We start from the raw sequence: 19,477 nt of genomic DNA on the forward strand, positions 1-19,477 counted from the left end.
ATTTTTATTTACATGGCTAATTTGTTTGTGTTTTCCACTTCAAATTACTTCCTGTATGTCATAATAAATAGCTTGACGTGATTCAATTCTAATTAAAGCAATTTACTTCTGGTCTTTACCAAAAATAAATCATTAATTATCAGCGCTCATCTTTTTTTTTTTAATTCATGTGGCCAGTTTATATATTCATGTGTGCTTTTAAGTTCAAATTACTTCCTGTATACCATAATAAACAGGCAGTAGTGGCTTAATTCTAACTAAATCTATTTAATTCTGGTCTCTAAAAAATAGGTCAATTAATAATATCAGTAATTAGCAATGTCAATCAAAATAAATACATTTAATCATGGTAAATTTCTCAGCTATATCCTATTTTTGCTGTATTGTTATCCTTATTTTATTTATGTGGCTAATTTATGTAGTTGTTTGTTTTCTAGTCGAATGTACTTCCTGTTTACCATAATAAATAGGCAAAAGTGGTCTAATTAAACCTATTTACTTCTGGTTGATATAAAAAAATATGTCACTAAGTCAGTATTTGTATTATCAATAATTATTCCGGTCTTTTTCAAAAATAGGTCATTAAATATTATCAATAATTGTCAGTTCTTATTTTTATTTATTTTTTGTTTATTGGTATGTGCTTTTTAGTTCAAGTTATTTCCTGTATACTATAATAAACAGGCAGTAGTGGCTAAATTCTAAATATTATTTATGTTCTCTGTCAAAATAGGTCATCAAAAATTATCCATAATTTTCAGTTGTTTTTTTTTAATTTATTGGTGTCTGCTTTTTTTAAGCTCAAATTACTTCCTGTATGCTATAATAAACAGGCATTAATTCTAATTAAGTCTATTCACTTCTGGTCTCTATCAAAAAAGTCCTTAAATATTATCAATAATCATCAGTTTTTATTATTTATTGGTAAGTGCATTTTAGTTCAAGTTACTTCCTGTATACTACAATAAGGCAGTAGTGGCTAAATTCTGATTAAACGTATTTACTTCCGGCTTTTAATTAGAATAGCTTCATTAATGATATCAATAATTGTCGATACCGATTAAAATAAATATATTTAATCGCGATAAATCCCCCCAGTTACATCGCCCAGCCCTTCCTTTAAAACATGCGGCATATTTTCTGGTAGATCTGAAGCAGCAGCAGTAATATTCCCAGTTTAACCAGCGGCTCCATTTACAGCCGCGTTGGGTGAACGACAGAGTGCAAAAAGTGACATTGCGCTATCTTTTTGGAAGACAATGCCCTCCTGTGGTATCTTCTTTTGAGCTTTTATGTCGTTTCTTATCTGCCCTTTACTCTAGTGGTGAGTATGAGAAATGTCTCCCGCCTACCAAGCGCGCACACACTCACACGCACGCGCGCTCACACACACACATACACACACAGCACTTCTATGTTTGTCAGACTCAAATCCGAGGGAGAGGAGCTAGCCGCCATTTTCTAAGCGTCTCTCCCTAAAACGAGAGAAAAGCCTCGCGTCAAACTGCCATCGGGATTACCTTTCGCTTACTGGGAATCGGACTTTCTGCCACAGGATTGCCGTGAAATCGCCTACATTTGAAGTAATTCGGCGTGGGAAGGACTGTTCCACGGCCTTGTCTTATATTCGCGGTGGCGGCGAGGCGAGCTAGCAGCCGAGCAAGGTGTAGATCGTTGATTCGCCCATTGCTCGAATCCGGAACGAAGCCGAGCGAGCGGCGCCGCGAACGGGGCCCCTTTTCCGCACCCTCGGCTGCAATTTTCCCCCTTCTCGGACTAATTAATGGCAGAGTGATCGAGTCGGAGGTTTTTTTTCGCGCGTGTGTGCCAGCACCCTTTTGGTTTTTTCCACTAAAACTGCAGGGGATTGTTGCCGAAATTCCCTCGGATAGTGCAACCTCGTCACGTGGTAGGTTCCTCCTTTTTCTTTGTTAGCGAGCTAGCTAGACTGCCAGGGTCTACTCCCAACTTCTCAGCTTTTGACATATCTGCATTAACGTTACGTGCCGTGTGATCACCCGCCAGCCTGCGAGGAAGCCCACGGAGGGGCCGCCGTGGATTTAAAACAAGCTGCGTGTATTTATTTTCTAATTACAATGCATACCATGTCTCCGCTCTGCAATGGGTCGTAAAAGCTGTTGTTTAAAATAAGTTGTGATCCTAACCAGTGAGTGTGTCTCCCTATTATGAGTGCACTGTAGCAGCCTCTCGTTTCAACTATGATGCTATTGCAGCTTTTATTTTTAGCATTTAGTACACGTTACTTTGGGCGTTATTGACTTTAAACTAGCACAGTGCTGCGCGTAGGCTGCGTAGTCACTGACTTAAAATGTTTACTTGCCTAACGAGGTTTACGTAAAGAAGAAGAAGCGGCTGTTTTTTCTTCTCCCCCTCCTCTTTTTTTGCAAAACAGAAAACGGCTAAGTTACCCAAACCGAAAGCAACATAAATCTAGCAGATAGTGTGTGGTTGGAGGGGCAGGCAGCGTTTCCACTGCAGCTGGCTGCTAGCTTTACCGAGCAGGTTGTGTTTCTTGCATCAGCAGCTTTTCCTGAGCTAACGTTAGCCAGAAGCGAAGCGCATTAATTTGCACGCAGTGTATAGAGTGACACAGATATTTATCTCCTTTTCTTTTTAGTTGTGTGCTCGTATATATATATATGTGTGTGTGTGTGTTTATTTTTTATTGTAATCGTTCGGTTTCTGGCACGTCTCAATGATACAAACACTGATCTTGTGCTGTATTTTTCCGCTCATAACCTTCTTACTCAGTGATCACGGAGGCGCCAGGCTGCCTTTTTAAACCTACAAATGCTTTTTGTAAACATCAGGAAGACATTTTGGTGATTGCGTTATGGTTGGGTAAGGTTGGATGTGGACATTTTTTTTGTCGCATCTCTAGCCAGACAGTTTACAGACATACTGCCGTTCCGATGCGTGTATGTTGCTGTCGTGTGTTCGCCCCGGCTGGGTATTTATTTTACCCCCGTGTGGCATGAACTCGTTCGGTGTGTTTGGAGCGGAATGGGCGGTTTTAGGTAGATGAATTGCATTGCATAATCTGCTTCGGAAATACCAACATGGCGTAGTGCGCGCTGACTAGAAACTGCGGTGAAATACTGAGCCCCCATTCATCTCACCCTGCAGACGATACACGGAGATGCAGCTCGCTTTTATCTCCCGTATCATTTGAAGGGAGGCTTTTGGAAACTTTAATCTGGATACACACAGCCAGTGGACATGATAGATGTTAACCGTGACAGCAAGGCTTCACCATGATAACGACATTGGTGCTCTGTGTACATGTTTGATGTGAGGGTCGTTTTCTGGCAGTTTTAATGGGAAAGGTTTAATGGTTTCAGCTGAAAATGACACAGGGACCCAGTCAGGATGACATCATGTGCTTTGAGCTAATGCTGGGGCCTAAATCCACCTACTTACACTGCCTGTGAGGAACCCTGCTGCATACAGACTTGCCAGAGCACATGTAGGGCAGTGGGGTTTGGGCAATTTGCATTGGCCTTTCCTGTTTCTTTCCTTCATCAGAAAACAAGTTCCAGAGCTTATTCTTTAAAGAGGAGCCTTGTAAGTAAACGACAATGAAGGCTTGTTCACACAAGCATGGGTGTAGTGGGAATTATTTATTGGCCTGGGATTTAGCTCAGATGTCTGCTGTTATTCCATCTGTATCGTTAGCATCCCACTCCCCAAGGTCAGCGCATATCATTATTTTCTCTGTATTTATTGGAAGTGGGCTCTATGGACGAATGCATTGTTGATGATTACAGTGGAATCAAATGACATTTCTGGAAATTTGTGAGAGCTTAGAGAATGGCCAGAAAGATTAAGAGTATGTTTGACTGTCTCGGATGTAATTCTCGTTCATCCTTTATTCTCTGGTTTCTTTTAGGGATCATTTTTAGCAGCACTTGCAGCCAGTGGGTCAACAAAATGTCAATGAGTCACCAGTACATTTGATTAGGCTTCTAACTCAGTTTGTCATAGCCATTTACTTTTGCTTTTGTGTTGAGTCAGTGAGTTGCACTTAGGGTATTGAGCCCCAATTTTACTGCATTTACATTGAATATATTCAGTGGTAACTATTTAGGAAATGCTGCTTTGTTTTTAGCTGCTGGTTAGTAATTTTCCACTCTAAAGCCTTACAAAACCTGTACTACAAGTATTTCAGTTGTATGTGTTGTATATGGATACAGCCTGTCCGCATATCCTCTTCCATTCATGAAGAATGTATTCAGTATGAAGAAATAGGGGTGAAAATAGCATTTTATTGATGTCAAGGCATATTTTTTCTGCCTACTTGTTGATACAGCCTTGTCAGTACCACTGAGACTGAACAGTTGTGTTTTATTTATAGTTTTCCTTATCAGATGTTACCATCATTCACTGATTTGTGTCTAAATACTCATGACTGCTCTAATACAAATTAGACTTTGGTAGCTGGAGCTGCTAGTTTCAGTATTACATCAGTATTTTAACGTGTGAACGGTAGTGTCTGTTTGTTTATTGTATGTGGTGACCTCTGTCCCTGTACAAGGCTGTGAATGTTACCTGTGAACTCCTGATGGGAAAATATCTCCACCCAAACCCCTCCCACTGCAATTACAAACATAATTTGTGGTTGTAATGTCTTTTATGTATTCTTGAGTGCTTGAATTCATCAGAGTACTTTAATTAACTTTATTTCTTGTCTCCCCCTCCTTTATTTTCTCTCTGTCGTCTCCAGGCTGTCCTCAGGTGGGGCAGTAAGCGGGTGGTGTGGAGCAGGCCGCGGTGCCCGTCCCTCTGCACTGCATGGCTGCGATGGCGCCCGCTCTCACCGACGCCCCAGCCGAAGCTCACCACATCCGCTTCAAACTGGCTGCCCCATCCTCAAGTCTCTCACCGGCCAGTGCAGAGAACAACGGTAACGCCAGCAACATCCTCATCCATAGCAGCGGCCCCGCTAAGTGCAAGGCCACCTCCGAAGAGTGCCCTCTCGACTTCTGCGGCGGCGACCAGGAACAGCAGCAACAGCAGCCCCAAGCCGACTCCGTGTCCCAGGCTTCGGCCCTGGGCAAGCTCCAGCCACTGGTGGCTTCTTATCTATGCTCTGATGTGACACCTGTTTCTTCAACTAAGGAGTCAATCAAGCTGCAAGGAGTCCTCATCAAACAGTCTGTGTTGAAAAGCCACAGAATACTGCCCAGCTCCCTGCTCAACGGCGGAGGAGACTTCCTCTTGAGGAAGAGGCAGGCGATTGAACTCTCTGGCGGCCAGCTCAAAAGCCTCATGAGTGGCAGCACCAACGGAAGTGGCCAGCCCATGGCACCTGTCAACGGCCTGGCCAAGAAGCTGGCCACTATGTCTGGCTCTGGCTGTGTGGTCGCAGTGAACGGTGACAAGCCCTCTGCTGCCACAGACTCTCAGTCCCAGAACCTCCCCTTGGACTCCGAGACCTTGACAGCGACCTTATCAGGGCATATCCCGGTAAAAGGAACCCTTAAACAGAAGCATTCCTCTGGGGTTTCTCAAAATACAGATGGAAAAACCTTGAACCACCAGTGCTCCAGTCCATTGCACTTTCCCCCTTTACCCATGACAACCCTAACCCCACCGAACAAGTGAGTTTGGAGGAGGCTGATTCACACACGCCTACTAGTCAGCCACAGGGTTCTGATAGGGAGAGACCAGGTAGCAGCCAGCAGGGCTCCCCGCCGTGCACACCTGCACCCCAGCCTCCTCTGCCCTGTAGTTCTTCCTCGGACAGCCTTGATGCTCACGTTAGAGAGCGCACCCTTCTCAACAGCAGCCGCCAAGCTGAGATCGAAAACCGGCTACGGCGCCTGCGCAAACGTCTTCAGGTGGTACAGGCTAAGCAGGTGGAGCGGCACATCCAGCAACAGCTGGGTGGCTTCTTGGACTCGGCTCTCAACAGGCTACTAGCTGGTAACCGCAAATCGGAGGCGGCGACCCCCACGGCCACATGGAGGACCGGACGCCACTCTTCGTCAAACAACAGAGACGGCCTGAGTCGCTTCCTGAAAAGCGGCTCCATGCCCTTGGAACTGGAGAGGCTGTACTTGAGCGGATCGGCCAACCTTCATTCTGCAGAAAGCGCCTTTGACTCAGATGTAACAGAAAGTAGCTCTGGAGGGGACTCTGACCTGGAGGAGGAGGAGCTGTCCAGAGTGGACATTGAGCAGCGACATGTCAAAATGTAAGTAATGGTGTCCTCATGGACTGAGACGAGCCTTTTTGTAACACATGGTGAAAGTTCAAGTTGAATGTTGGAAACAGCATTTATGTGAAAAATGGTTTCAAAGTTAACCGTAGAAGTTGGATGGATTAGAAGTTGACTTGATTGTTCTGCTAAAATAGCACCATGGTCAAGTAACTCACATTACTGTCACATTTCATGGTGCTTAGAGCTGCTCGACTGCCCAGTGAAAGTCCCTGTATTTTCCAGGCTCTGCAATATGCTACTCGGGCATAGCAGGTGCTAATGACAATTATAACTGGCTGCTCTGCCTCAGTAGTGGTTGGGTCAAACTCCAGGGAGGGGTAGAGATACAGTTCGCCCAGAGAGCATGTGTAGTTGTGTGGGTGGTATCCTGTGGAGAACGCACAGGCTCGAATGGACTGAAAAGTAAAAAGCTCTCTCGTCATACAGTGCTTCCTCCTGAGAGAACCAAGGCTGAAACTGAACGTTCTGTTTATCTGCAGAGCGAACAAGTGAGCGCCCACAGAGCCGGTCGCTGTTTTGATTTAAACTGAAACCTAGAAGGAACATGGAGTTGGGGGGGCGGGTGGTGGTTTTTTTTTATGAAAGGTGCAGGTTTTTATGTTCTTACATGCTGCCTGTTGTGATGTCAGGTTTTCCTCAGCAGGGGCTTGCAAATGTATTCCATGGGAAGTTCACATCAGAGTACACATTTCTGTGTCATTAGTGTTGGGAAGGGGGCAAAAAAAGTGCAGCAGGTGGTTGAGCAGCGTTAATGGACTTACTGACCTGTTTAGGATTGGGTAGATTATTAACAAAGTGGCTAAGAACACAGATTTTTATTGTCCTTTGCTGTATTGACTTTAGACCTTTGACCTAAATATCTTCATGACCTAACAGGAAATGTGTGTTTGTGTCGCATTCATGACCAACAAGGACAAAAAACCTTCTTTTACTGTACAAAGGAAGTATTGGAACAGTTCACGTGCACATTCATGGCACGTCACTTTCTAGGAGAATGCATCGTGTTGTGGACATTAATGTTGAGATTGTTTTAAGGGAGTGATTTATTGTTTAAATCATAAGTATGATAATAGTTTTAGTTGGAAAATTCCCAGTTTGTGTGCTCTTTTATTCTTAGACAATTTTCTTCAGTTCTCTCAGAACATTAAAATCTCAAATTTTCTTCCTTTTCAAGTTCATAGCAAAAGATAAAGGCCCAAACTAGTAAGAATTTATTAGTGATTTTGTATTCAGAGGATGCACGGAGGAAAAAAGAATGTAAATCTGACAGCTGGGCAGTAGATGGTGTGTGGCAAGATAGTTTTCACTGTGTTATTATCTAATTGTAAAATTTAACATTTAGAAAATTAAAGCTAGTCAAATATTAAACTAGCATGACTATATTTAAATTAAAGCCCTCCTAGCATGTTTACTAAAAGGAAACACTTAAAATTTGCTGTTAAGGGTTGTGCAAAATTAAGTCAAGATTGATCTGTTAATTATATCCACTTCAATCACCAGCAACATCACAAACAGTATATTTTTGGACATGTACTTTAATTTTTTTGCCCCTTATCTCACTGCAAGAACTCCACTGTTTAATATTCGAGTGTGATTTAATATTTTTTATTCTGGAATCCGTTGATTAGTCGTGTTGTTAAAAGGGAGCAATGATGTTACTTGAAATGTGTATCTCCACAGTTGGAATAATTAATTTTATTTGATTATCTTTTAGTGATGAAAGTACGGAGGAGTTGGTTTCCACAGTTATTAATTTGTTCAGTTCTTCAGGCAATTTTCTATCAGACATAGTGATTTGTAATAACGGCAGAGGTTTGTCAGGAGGTCAGGGGCTGTATCAGGGTCACGGTGACAGAACAAGACGTTAGATACCAGATAGATGCATTTCCTAAATACAAATGCAAGACAAAGGATTTTATGGTACATCCAGTTTTTATGACTTAGTGATTTATAGCTAAGGGTTGGATTTAACCTTTGTTGCAGCACCACCTCAGCACATGTAGTTCTGTTGTACATGATTAAGCATGATTTTGTTTCATGCGCACACATAATTGTGTTTTCATGCTCTGATCAAAACAAGCGTCTCCTCTTCAGAGAGCACCTGAATGATATTGGGTTAGCATTTAGATCAACAGTAGGGTTTGGACAGCTGCTTCAGTACAATGTTACTGACTCATACCTGGCTCATTACATTCAACACAGGTTTCCTTCTCTAAACGGGGCCCATCATCCTCAAATAAATAATCGGGCAAAATTCTTAGTAGCTCATCTTTTCCTCTTCTGATTCGGTCTGATCTGCAGTTAATCTTCTGCTATAGCAAACATGATGCTTCTTGTTCCTGCTTTACCATGAAAGCTTGTCAGCGGCCAGCCATTATAAGGGCTTTATTGTGAGGCAGCAACAACTTCTTGCAACCTTAGTCACTGCTAACAAGTGGTAATTCCTCTTTGTGCTTTAGTATAGGTCTCCGTAAATACACGCACATTTTCCACTGCCTTTTTTCCAGTTTAGTGCTGTTAAAGAGCTTATTTCAACCTGTTTGGCAGCAAGTATGATCGGTCTGTGCACACAGAAAGCAATGAACGTACAGGACATTTTTCTGTCTTCTCACAATTTCATAAACAAAAATGTCTTTCATGCTTGAGTAAATAAAAATCCAATTTGCAAAAGTGGTTGAAAATTTTATATCTAGCTTTGTAGCCTTGACTAAAATCTCTTTATACACACCAAAGGTTCCTCTACTTTTGTTTCTGTACAATATTTACCTAAATCTTCGTTTCTTTGTGCAAAAAACACCGATTAATCAGTAGCTGTAGATGCTGACCCACATAAAAGGCTCCTGAAGCAAGTATTCAGCCTGTTCTGTAGTTGTGTTCATCTCTGCAGGAGTTGCATGAAGCAAACCGATGTCATTTTTCACTCAATTATAGCTTCATATGAGAGCAACTAGTTCAGCCATGTTTTGTGAAAGCAGGAGAGCGCTGTTTGGCTGTATTGCTTGCAGAATTATGCATTTTGAACACAACAAACAGGCTCAAAGAGCTACTTTAATGCGCTCAGATGCTCTTAAATGGGCTAGATTTTGAAGTTGTGTATTGCTGTCACAGAAGCGTCCTTCACTTAAAGGTTTTACAAATGTTTACCTAGTGGTAGCACATGTAAGCTTAATAATTCCTTGTACACTGAGTGAAAGCTACCTTGGGAATTCAGACCTGTCCATGTGTAATGCTTTCATAAGCAGCTGCACATTGTGCAGTCATTCATCCACGGAGTTAAGAACTGGTTCTCAGCTTCCAGAAGCCTTACCTTCGCTGTGAACATGTTAGTCCTGCAGGAAGTGAGGTGTGTGTACAGAGCCATAATGCCACATTCTCACAACTGACACTTTGTCTCAGTTACCAATTACTGGCTTACAGCAGTACACCAGTAAACACTACAGACAATGTGATGTCTTCTTCAGGCAGCGGCACCTCAATTAGTTAACGTCAGCCGAGTTGACAGCAGTGTGGACAATAACCTATTTGGGTTGTTTGTTTGGATGCATTGCATTGCTTCCAACTAATCCTGTCCTCTCCGTCTATACTGTAGACGTGGTTTCCCGTATCTTAGAGGATTGGGGCCCAGCCAACATCTGTTGCTGTGCTTATGCTGCAGGGCCTTTCTGCTCCAGCCAGTGTGTCTGTCTGTGAATGTAACGTCCATACCAGGGTGTGGGTGCTGCTGGTTTCTGCAATGAACCTTAATGCCAGTCTGCTGTTTCATATACGAGGTGCTGGGTGAATTGGATGCGTTAGGTGAGGCATGTTACTTTGAGCACGGGTTGTTCTGTGTTAAGAAACGAGTGGGCACCAATTCTTGTTTCTGAGGCAACAATAATGCTCATCAGGAAATCTCAGATCTTACATAATGGCTCATAGATAGAACAATGAAAATGTTTGAAATTTTGTAATCTGACCAGCTCCAAAACATTCCCCAGGTTTTGCAGATTTTTATCCGTCAGATGATAAAAGTACAGCTAGACGATCCGGAGTACATGTTGCCTGTGTGATCTTCATGCAGCAGGACGTTTAAAATGCCTGTCTGCCTGCTGCTCGGGAATTAGGGTGACTAGGTTGGCTGAGACTACAGCGTGCCTTTCATGCTTATAGCTCAGCATTACTCTGCAGTCTTTGTGGCTCAGCTATGTTTTTCCTTCTTTTCATTGCCCTGTGCATGTGTGTTCACATATGTATGAGAGCGCCTGTATAGGTTTCTGTCCTGCCTAACACATCTGGACGTGTTTAGCTCGGCCCAAGTTCCTCAACACGAACCCACAGGCGTTACATAACCCCCCTCTTTTATGTAATGACTGCTGCAGCTCTCTGGCTGAATTTGCCCTCTCTAGTTTTTCCTGCCCCACACCCTGTCCTGTCGGCCTTGCCTCATTCACAATCCCAGCTCCCGAGCAGTTTCTTCCTGTTAAAAGATGAGTTTAAACAGCTGTGCTGTGAAACTTCAGCCAGCTTTCCTGACACGTCAGAATAAACCCATAAAATAAGAGCATTTTCAATCCCTAAATGTTTCAGTGTTGGGACAATTTTCAGCTCTTTAAATGTGTTTGAAAATCCTTGACTCGAGAGAACAAAGAAATTCAAATGACAGCTGCTGCTTTGATTTCTCTTGCTCTTGTTTCAGACCATGAATGATGACTGACTGGTTTGTGAGGCGTAATTGCAAAGTGGTTTTGTTTCGCTTTATATGGAACAGCAGAGTGTCTGCAGGTCTTTGTTTTGCTGTACCTCTATTCATTACAATGTTCCCCTGAGAGATTTTTGTCCAAGGAGGCCTTGTTTTAAAAGTATGAGCATTGGTATGATAACAGACAAATTATGGCATTATTAGTTGTGTGTTTGACTGGGGATAAGTGTTTTTTTTGTATATGTTTGGAGTTGATATTGGGCACGTTTTCTTTAGCTCCACAGGTGCAAGACCTGCATTTAATAAATATAGCTGGCACTGCAATGTTGCTTTAACTGCTTCGTATAATCTTGTATCGATATGATCTCCAGAGAAGTTTTGGAGGGTGCAGCCTTTAACTGTTGTGGCAGGAAAGTTCATGAGAGCTAGCTTGAAATGTTTGAAGACCCTTACCCCTCTCTTCAATGCCAGCTTCAGCAAATTAGGGACGTTCAAATCAAACAGCAGCCCTTTAAAGTCATGGCACATCTGCAGAACTTGAGCGTAACAAGGAAATTACTGTTCGACCATGTCGGAAATCAGAAGTGTTTATAGTTGTTCCAAGCGGCCACACAGGAAGGCGGCGTAAAAAAAACAAGGCATCGCAGGGATTTACGAGCGCTGATATTGTTCAAAAGCAAGAATGGGTGCTCATTTTCAGACAGTCTTTCCTCAGTTGCATTGATGGGGTTGCATTTAGTTGTACACATGAAAGTTAGCTAAAAAAGAATCACAATGCCCTTCATGCAGCTGGTCAGTAATTGTGGCACCAAGTGGGTGCAGATGTCTGCTGGTCGGTTACAGAAAGTTCCAGATAATGGCAGACACCCTGTATCCGATGTCTGATAGGTGTTGGAGGGGAGGAGGGGGCTTCCCGTAACTATCCGATCATCTCGCATGCAGTTTGGACACACCATAAATCCAGCCGGAGTCAGGAGAAAGTACAGATCCAGGCTGCACTTTGAACTGCAACTCAGACCTGTAGTTTTTGTAGATATGCATGCCAGAGAAAGCAGCTGATTGCAGGTGGTGTTCACAGCCTGCAGTGGAAATAACCTGGGATTCGCTGCATGTTTTGCTCTATTTCAGCCAAAATAATTCACAGAATTTATGTATTCTCTGATATATCTTTGTATGTCCTTGGTGCTTTCTCACACAATGTTTTAGGCATTGCTGTGCATGCAGAAAACGATTACTTTCTGGTATTATTTTATGCAGTTGTGATTGATTTTCGAGTGTTTTGTTAAAGTTTGATACGATGGTTAAATAAGCAGAGCAGAAAATGCGCTTCATATGACTGCACAATGTCGAAATATGTTGCATGTTTAGGGGGTGACTATGCAGAACAGTAAAACAATGAGTCTGCTGCCTTATTTGACAGAAATCCTTGCATTTTGCTCTTATTTCTGACCATTTTCTAAACAAACATGTCATGCTTGAGTAAATGGAATCCCAATCAACAAAACTGGTTAAAAATTGCATTGCAGCTTTTCTTGTCAGTTCTTATCATGTTGTTGCTTGTGGTTTTCCTTTGGGGATAACTGAATCCTCTTTGTGAGGCGCCAAAAAATACCGTATGCAGGAAGAAGCCTTCATGTCAATAGCTTCTGATAAAACACGGTTTGCACATGCGTGTTAAAACAGAACCGCTTTCACTCAGGAGGATTCACTATAATAAACATATACTCGTGGTGTTGTGATTAAATGATGAACAAAAGTGGCAGAAAAGATACCGTTAGGCGTACATGATAATCACACAGCCAAACAGAAAGTTAATCCACCAGCAAATTCTGTGTCCACATGGAGAGGAAGTACACCCCCTCCCTCCAGCATTAACGAGGGCATACTACGGAGTGTGGCGGGAGATGATTAAAGTAGTGCAGATTTAGCCAGACGACTGACAGCACAGCACATAGATGTAGCATGTCTGCATCCAGAAGAGAGCTGGTTGTTCAAGGATGCAGGTGCATCAGAGCTCTGCAGGTTTCTGGCGGAGAGCTTCGTCCACGCTGTCGCTTTTGGAGGGGTCGGTATGGTATAGCGGCGCCCGGCGACATGCAACATATGTGCTGCATCCAGAGAAGCACCACAATGGAGAATGTGCTGACGGCCAGAAAACGGCTGCTGTAGCCATCGCCATTGGTGCTTTTGTGTGTGGGAGTAGGGGGAGGAAAATGTGTCCTGGTTAGAAGGGGGGGTGGAGATTCTCATAGCGGGAGGGGGAGTTTTCTCAACGCCCCTCCTCCGTCACTCTGATGATTGAGGTCATTGGACTTCTAATGGCCTCTGTGTGTTTGTGTTTTACTGAACTGCACTTGTAGCTCTTCCTGCATCTCTTTCAGTGTAATCTGTGACACTGGTCGTCCATTAGACCCTGAGAACTGCTGAGCTGGTGCTGGCGTAAGTCGATCCTTACGAGATGGGATCCACCGTGCTGAACCTTTCTCAATCATGTCTGTGTAGCTGCTTTGTGACTTTTTAGGACTGCTTTTGCTTGCCTCTGTAAGCCAGCCGAGACATGTCTGGTCTTGCCTCGCTGGTTTGATAGTTTTGCAGAATGCATCTCTGCCACAATGAGAATAAACTTCCTTGAGATCATTTAGCAGTTCGCCCTCAGGGTTGCTACACCTGCCCGTCCTCCCTGTTGGCGGATCAGTTGTCCACCCACCACATGGCGCTCAATCTCAGGGCGATTTGTGGGATGATTGGTGCAACAGAGTTTTGCGCCACCGGTGTCGTTTTGAGAGGAGCCTCCACGGGGACTGGAGGAGGCGTTGACCTGATGCACCATCCATGGGCGTGTTCAGGAGCGTTGCTGTGTTTGTGAACATCCACCACCTGGTGTGATAGAACAGTGCGCGTTTGTTTATCTGTGCAGAACAGGATCGAGTCTGTAGAAGAGGAAATGTGACTAGCAGGAAGCGCTGCAGCTGTATTTGCAGCAGCCTGCTTGGTTCTGTTTTGGAGCCATCGGTGGGCAAATGTGGCAGCAGAGTGAAGGAAGAGATCATGTTTGATTGCACTGATTGGTGGCTGATGTCTGCGTCAGAGCCACGAGAACTCTCCTTCCGCTCAGCTCAACAGTAGGACAGGATTCCTGGTTGGATTATTGGTTATCCCAGTGTCTGCTGCACTGTTCCCTGACCCAGCCCCACCCCCTCCAGCACCCTCTGGCCTGTACATTGCTTATAAAGCCCGTCTGTTCCTTTCCAGACTGCCAGAGCTTCCCAGCCCTTGTTGCACTCTTTTTTTACTCCTCTCTTCCTTCCCTTCCCTTCCCTTCCCCTTCTCCCTCTCTCAGCAGTAGCCCTTCTCGACTTCCTCCATCCTGGTGGAGCTCTGGAAATTGGAACCAGAGATGGGGTGTGTGGAGGAGAAAGCACAGAGGAGTGCAACGTCTATCTTTGTCTGCCATCTGAGTCATTATTTTCATTGTTCAGTCACTGCGGCCGTATTTTGATGAAACTACGCCCTCTGTGGTCGCTGCCGCTCAGTGCAGGAGCAGACATTTTCCTCTCATGTCTGCCTTTGAAATGCCCATTCTGTGTGTCATACTGGTAAAATGGAGTACTCTGCTCTCTGTTGGCACTCATTCTGTGCCATGGGATATGTCGGTGTAATGGAAATCCCAATTTCTCACTGCATCCACTTTTAAATTGAACGCCTAATCATATTATTTTTTGACTATAATGCTTTTCCAGGCTGCCTGCAGCTGCCATTGCTGGGAGCTTTCTATAATGCTGATTCACTGACCTCTGCAGTCTGACAGGGGAAATGCTCCATATGTTTAGCTTTAATGTTTTATCAGTACTTCAGTATAACACGTGAACACATGTGCTTTCTTTTTGGGAAAACAAATCACTGCATTAGTAGGATTTCTGTTGGACTATGTCACCCGGGATGTCACCTTTTAAAACGGTCGCTCACGCCGTCTTTTTACCCCCAGATGGAAGCGGGCAGAGAGCCGCTACACCGTGGAGAGAGCCGCTATAATCAGCCACTGGAACTGGCTCCAGGCCCACATCTCGGACCTGGAGTACCGCATCCGACAGCAGACTGACATCTACAGACAGATCCGCGCCAGCAAGGTCAGTCGCTCCCATTTGTTAGAAAAGTCTGTGCAGTTTAAGTGAAGAGAAAGACATTAAGCTCCTGTTTTGGCGGCTGTAAAAATCAAGGAAGGTGCTTTTAAATGTTCCCTCTGAAGACGTGTGGTGATGGAGAAGCCGCCGTTGCCTCTGGGACTCGGTCTTGTTTCTCCATAATGCAGTTTAGCTGGTGCTTTATGTTTCGGATGGAAGTCTGACACGCGTTTCTTGATTTGACAGGGCTCAGTAGAGTTGGGAGGTGTCCCCCCCAGCGCTGTGCTCTCCGGTGGGACAGAAGTGAAGACGGAGCCTGTAAATACTCAGGTAAGCCAAGCAGAGCGCTGCGTTTCTGCCTCCTGGAGCTTCACATGTAAAGCAAGATCTACTTAACCTTGTGCTTACGTCTGGCTCTCACGTTCTGTATCTCACTGAGCAATCCCAGTCGGTGAGCCTCAGCAGGATTTCTTGGATTTTTGTGTGATAATTAAGAAGGAAATGTCTCAGTTTGCCCGTCCGTATGTGGTGATACATTGCAGTCATGATTAAAAATTGCGAGGCCGTCCGGGGAAAGGATGCCCTCGCTTAAGTAACCAACAAATTACAGCAAGACTGAGCCTCCAGAAACGTTCGGCTGTAATTTAGGCTCGCACTGGATTAAATCTTGAAGCTCCTCAAAAGAACATGCTGACAATAATGGTGATTACACATGAGAGAAATCAGTTTCTAAATGCGTGAAGTTTGCAGTTTAATATTTGATTTGAGTACTGGATGTTATATGAGCGGGTAACTGTACGATGTGTTGTTGTTGATTCGTGATAATCAGTGAAACATTCAGCTTGTTTGTTCTCGCAAATCAAAGCAAAGGTGGAAATGAAATGTTAAGTGTCCACAGGAAATTGTTTCTTTTTATCCGTCCCTCAGGTCTGAATGAATGAAACAAAAAAAGGAGCTGTGTAATAAGCTCCTTCTACATTCATATCCAAATAATTGCCAAATAATTTATCACACGATGAATCTGCCTCTTTGGATTTGTTTGAATTATAGCAGATCTAAAACTGCGTGGCCTCTAATCATGCTGGTTTACATTTGGTCGACTGCATTGTGATTAGCCGTGCTGTCAGCTCCCTCTTTAACCTCGCTAAATGATCTCTTTGCTGAGAATAATCTGCCTTCTGTGTTAAACTGCTGAATTAAAATGACAGAATTGCGGATCCAAGGAAGTGTAGAATCGGTGAAATGAACCGAAGGCTTGAGTTTTAAATGAAACCCACAAAACTGGGTGCGTTTGTGTGTGAAACCTTGTGAGGAAGTCGCACCAAGCTATGCATCTTGATGACAGCGCAGGTTTTTAAAAGCGGTGTAAGAGCCCGGCCCTTTTTCACAAATCCAGACTGAATAATTCAAGGCCACGGGACCAGGATGATTCAGTTTGTCTATTATGTAGTTTCCTTAAATATCCTGTGCTGGCTAAGTGCTGTTGCTCCTGTGTTTGTGCGCCAGTTAACGCGAGGTGTCGTCTCACTGTTTTTTTTTTGTTTTTTTTTTGTCTTATCTGTCGATGCAGGATGTTGGTTCAGAACGGCTGGAGCACACAGGCGCCGCCCACATCGCCAACACAGAGCAGCCGGGCCCTTGGAAAGGTCAAAACGGGCAGCCGGTTAACGGCGTCCTCAGCAGGTACAGCCTGGCAATGATTACCTCATTCCAAGTTCCCAGAAAGGCAGCAGAGTCTCTGATAAACACAACAAGGGAGTTCTTGATAATAATGGATTTTTTTGAGGGGGGGGGGGTTTGCTGTTAAGAGACGCCGATGTTACTCAGAGCTGCAATGATTAGCCGCTGAAAAGAGACCTTTTTATCAGCAGACATTTGGGTTTATCGTAGCTGGGAAAGAATAGGTGTAATTGATAACATTAAACACAACTGCATTCCATTCAGATTAGGTTTTGGGATTCTTGGTTCACGGTTGTGTTACTAGGACACCACATGGAAATTTGTCCACAATGGAAAATGTCTACAAGTAAAAAAAAAACTGCAGATTTACAAATTCCACTTTCACAAATGTGAGGATTTAATATAAACAATAATTATTTATAGCTGTGTGAAATAATAGCCACACATCACCGGCAAAATGGTTAACTCTCTGAACCCTAAGCAGTGTCTGGATGTTCTATTTTTCTCCTGTCAAAGTTTTATTCACTGGTGCCTGTTTTTTTTTTTGTTTTTTTTACTGCAATATAAAGTCCTCACCTCTGCAGAAACAGCACAACCGTGACTAGAAGCAAAAAATGTCTTTTTCTGTGCAGTGTGTCAACTGAAATTGGAAAAAAGAAAGTCTTGGAATCAACATGTTTTCTAACAAAGGTGTTACCAATATTGGAAAGAAAGAGTGGCTCTACGTTCTAAGGATATTTTTACTACTTTACTTCTACAAACTGGATGTTTTCACGCTACTCTTGGAAGATATTTCTCCATGCAGAATGTACTGTTTTAGCCAAGCTGCTTCTGCTTCATTTAGCTCTACATCTGTCTAATTTATTTCAATACTCGTTTCCTCCTTTTTGTGAACAGAATCTGATAGAACAAGGTGATAAATAATCTGAAATATCACAATTTTAAACTTGTATGTTAAACAAGTAGTTCAAGGACTATCTGAAAGCTGAAAATCAAACAAATGGTTCAGTTTGTACAGTTTCTGCCTCTAATAGATGGTGTGATACTGACTTTTTCTGAATATATCTTTCGAGAAAACATGCCTTTCAGACCTACTGGAAGTTTTTGGAAATCGGAGAATTAATTTAGAAAATATTTGTCCACAACCAGGAATAAGTTATGAGGATTTTGCCATTAAATATCACAAATGTTAACTTTCTGCTCGACTGCTTTTCCTATTCCTCAGTATTTATCTTCCCCAAAAAGTAGAAACTTTATATTTTTTAGTTTTGTTCCATTGCATACTGTGAATCTGAGGCTAAAGTTGAACAGTTGGTTCAGTTTTTACAGTTTGCAGCTCTGACAAAATGCGTAATATTGACTTTTTAAAATGTATATCTTTAGAGAAAACATGCCTTTCAGACCTACTGGACGTTTTGGGGAAATCAGAGGCTTAATTTAGAAAATAATCGTTGCTTTTGCATCCTAAACCAGAATTAAGTTATGACGATTTCACCATTTAAATATCACGAATACTAACATTCAGCTCGACTGTCTTTCCTCTTCCTCAATATTTATCTTCTCCAGAAAGTAAAAGCTTTGTATTTTTTAAGTTTTAGTTCCTTCGGAGGCTGTGAATCTGAGCCTTCCTCGTTGTGTTGTTGTGTTTGTGACAGGATGGCGGAGAGTGCGGACACCAAGCACCAGCAGCCGTCGGCCTACGACAGCACATGCGTCGCCGCTCGTACACGACCGCTAGTCAGCTGCCGACGGCGGCGGCTCATTCAGCCCAACACTGTGCCCAACCTCAACGGCAAGGTGAGTTTACGCTCCGCGAGGCTTCCGTTTAGAAAGCGGTTTGATGCTGAGGTCTTGGTGGAAGTGGTGCGAAGATGTCGAGACGCAACGAATAGACTTCTATTCTGAGCTGACTCTTGTGTGCTTCAGGCTGAATTTAACAATTAGTTCCTTGATTTGTAATCTAATAAATGAATAAACAAGGGATGCCCGACTTATTTATGTAAAAGTGGAGCATCTGTCTTCGACATCAAAGTACAAAGAGGAGCAATCGCCCTTGTGACGACTCACAAGTTTTAGTTGAGCAAAATAGAAACATGGACCGATTGTTTGTGCTTTTCCCCCAAAACACCAAGACAGAGAGTGTGACCTTTGCTGCTCTAAATGTGTAATTATGAGGTTCTAAAGTCTGTACAACTGTTAGAAATGTGTTCTGAGGCCAAATTTGTGTATTCATACAGTAATGTTAGAAAACCCCTGAGGGTGGTCCGATGAAGATGCCCATCAACTCAAATGAATAAATCCCTTTAGATCTGAAATCACAAACACACACTGTACATGGACATGTCTTTATTTCTGCTGGGGACTAATTTATCTAAACACACAAAGCAGCTTCCACTCACCCAATGATGGCACCAGATGTCAGCGGGACAGGAGGAAGACGGTTGCTTTGGCCTCATTCACCAGTGACAGATTATCCTTAAATCCCGGTTGTCTCTGCTGAAGTTTGTGGAACTACCCAGAGGAAAATGTCACTCTTTTCTCACCTCTTCATTCCGAGGGTTTGGGGAAAATATCAAACAAATTGTGGGATTTTATTTGCTAGAATATGTATATTTTTAAGTGAAGCTTTAGTTCAGTATTTACTGTATAATAGATTAAAAGATATGCAGTGGAGCATCATCAAATGTGTCTCTGTCACACATTGAGGACGGCATGAATTCATAAAATTATTCACAAAAGAGCTTCAACTCCAGA

General features: G+C 43.2%; 1 protein-coding gene across 1 annotated transcript in view; it reads left to right on the plus strand.

Moving 5' to 3' along the window:
* Positions 1–1,392: 1,392 nt before the first annotated feature.
* Positions 1,393–19,477, plus strand: part of kansl1a (KAT8 regulatory NSL complex subunit 1a) — a 32,457-nt gene continuing 14,372 nt past the window's right edge. Inside the window, 7 exon segments of the mRNA XM_022208878.2 lie at positions 1,393–1,909; positions 4,745–5,542; positions 5,545–6,217; positions 14,908–15,049; positions 15,290–15,373; positions 16,614–16,726; positions 18,379–18,520. Coding sequence (XP_022064570.2) covers positions 4,813–5,542; positions 5,545–6,217; positions 14,908–15,049; positions 15,290–15,373; positions 16,614–16,726; positions 18,379–18,520 — 1,884 coding nt within the window. The 5' untranslated portion in view covers positions 1,393–1,909; positions 4,745–4,812.

Source organism: Acanthochromis polyacanthus, chromosome 19 (assembly GCF_021347895.1).
Source record: "Acanthochromis polyacanthus isolate Apoly-LR-REF ecotype Palm Island chromosome 19, KAUST_Apoly_ChrSc, whole genome shotgun sequence".
Classification (NCBI taxonomy): Eukaryota; Metazoa; Chordata; class Actinopteri; family Pomacentridae; genus Acanthochromis; species Acanthochromis polyacanthus.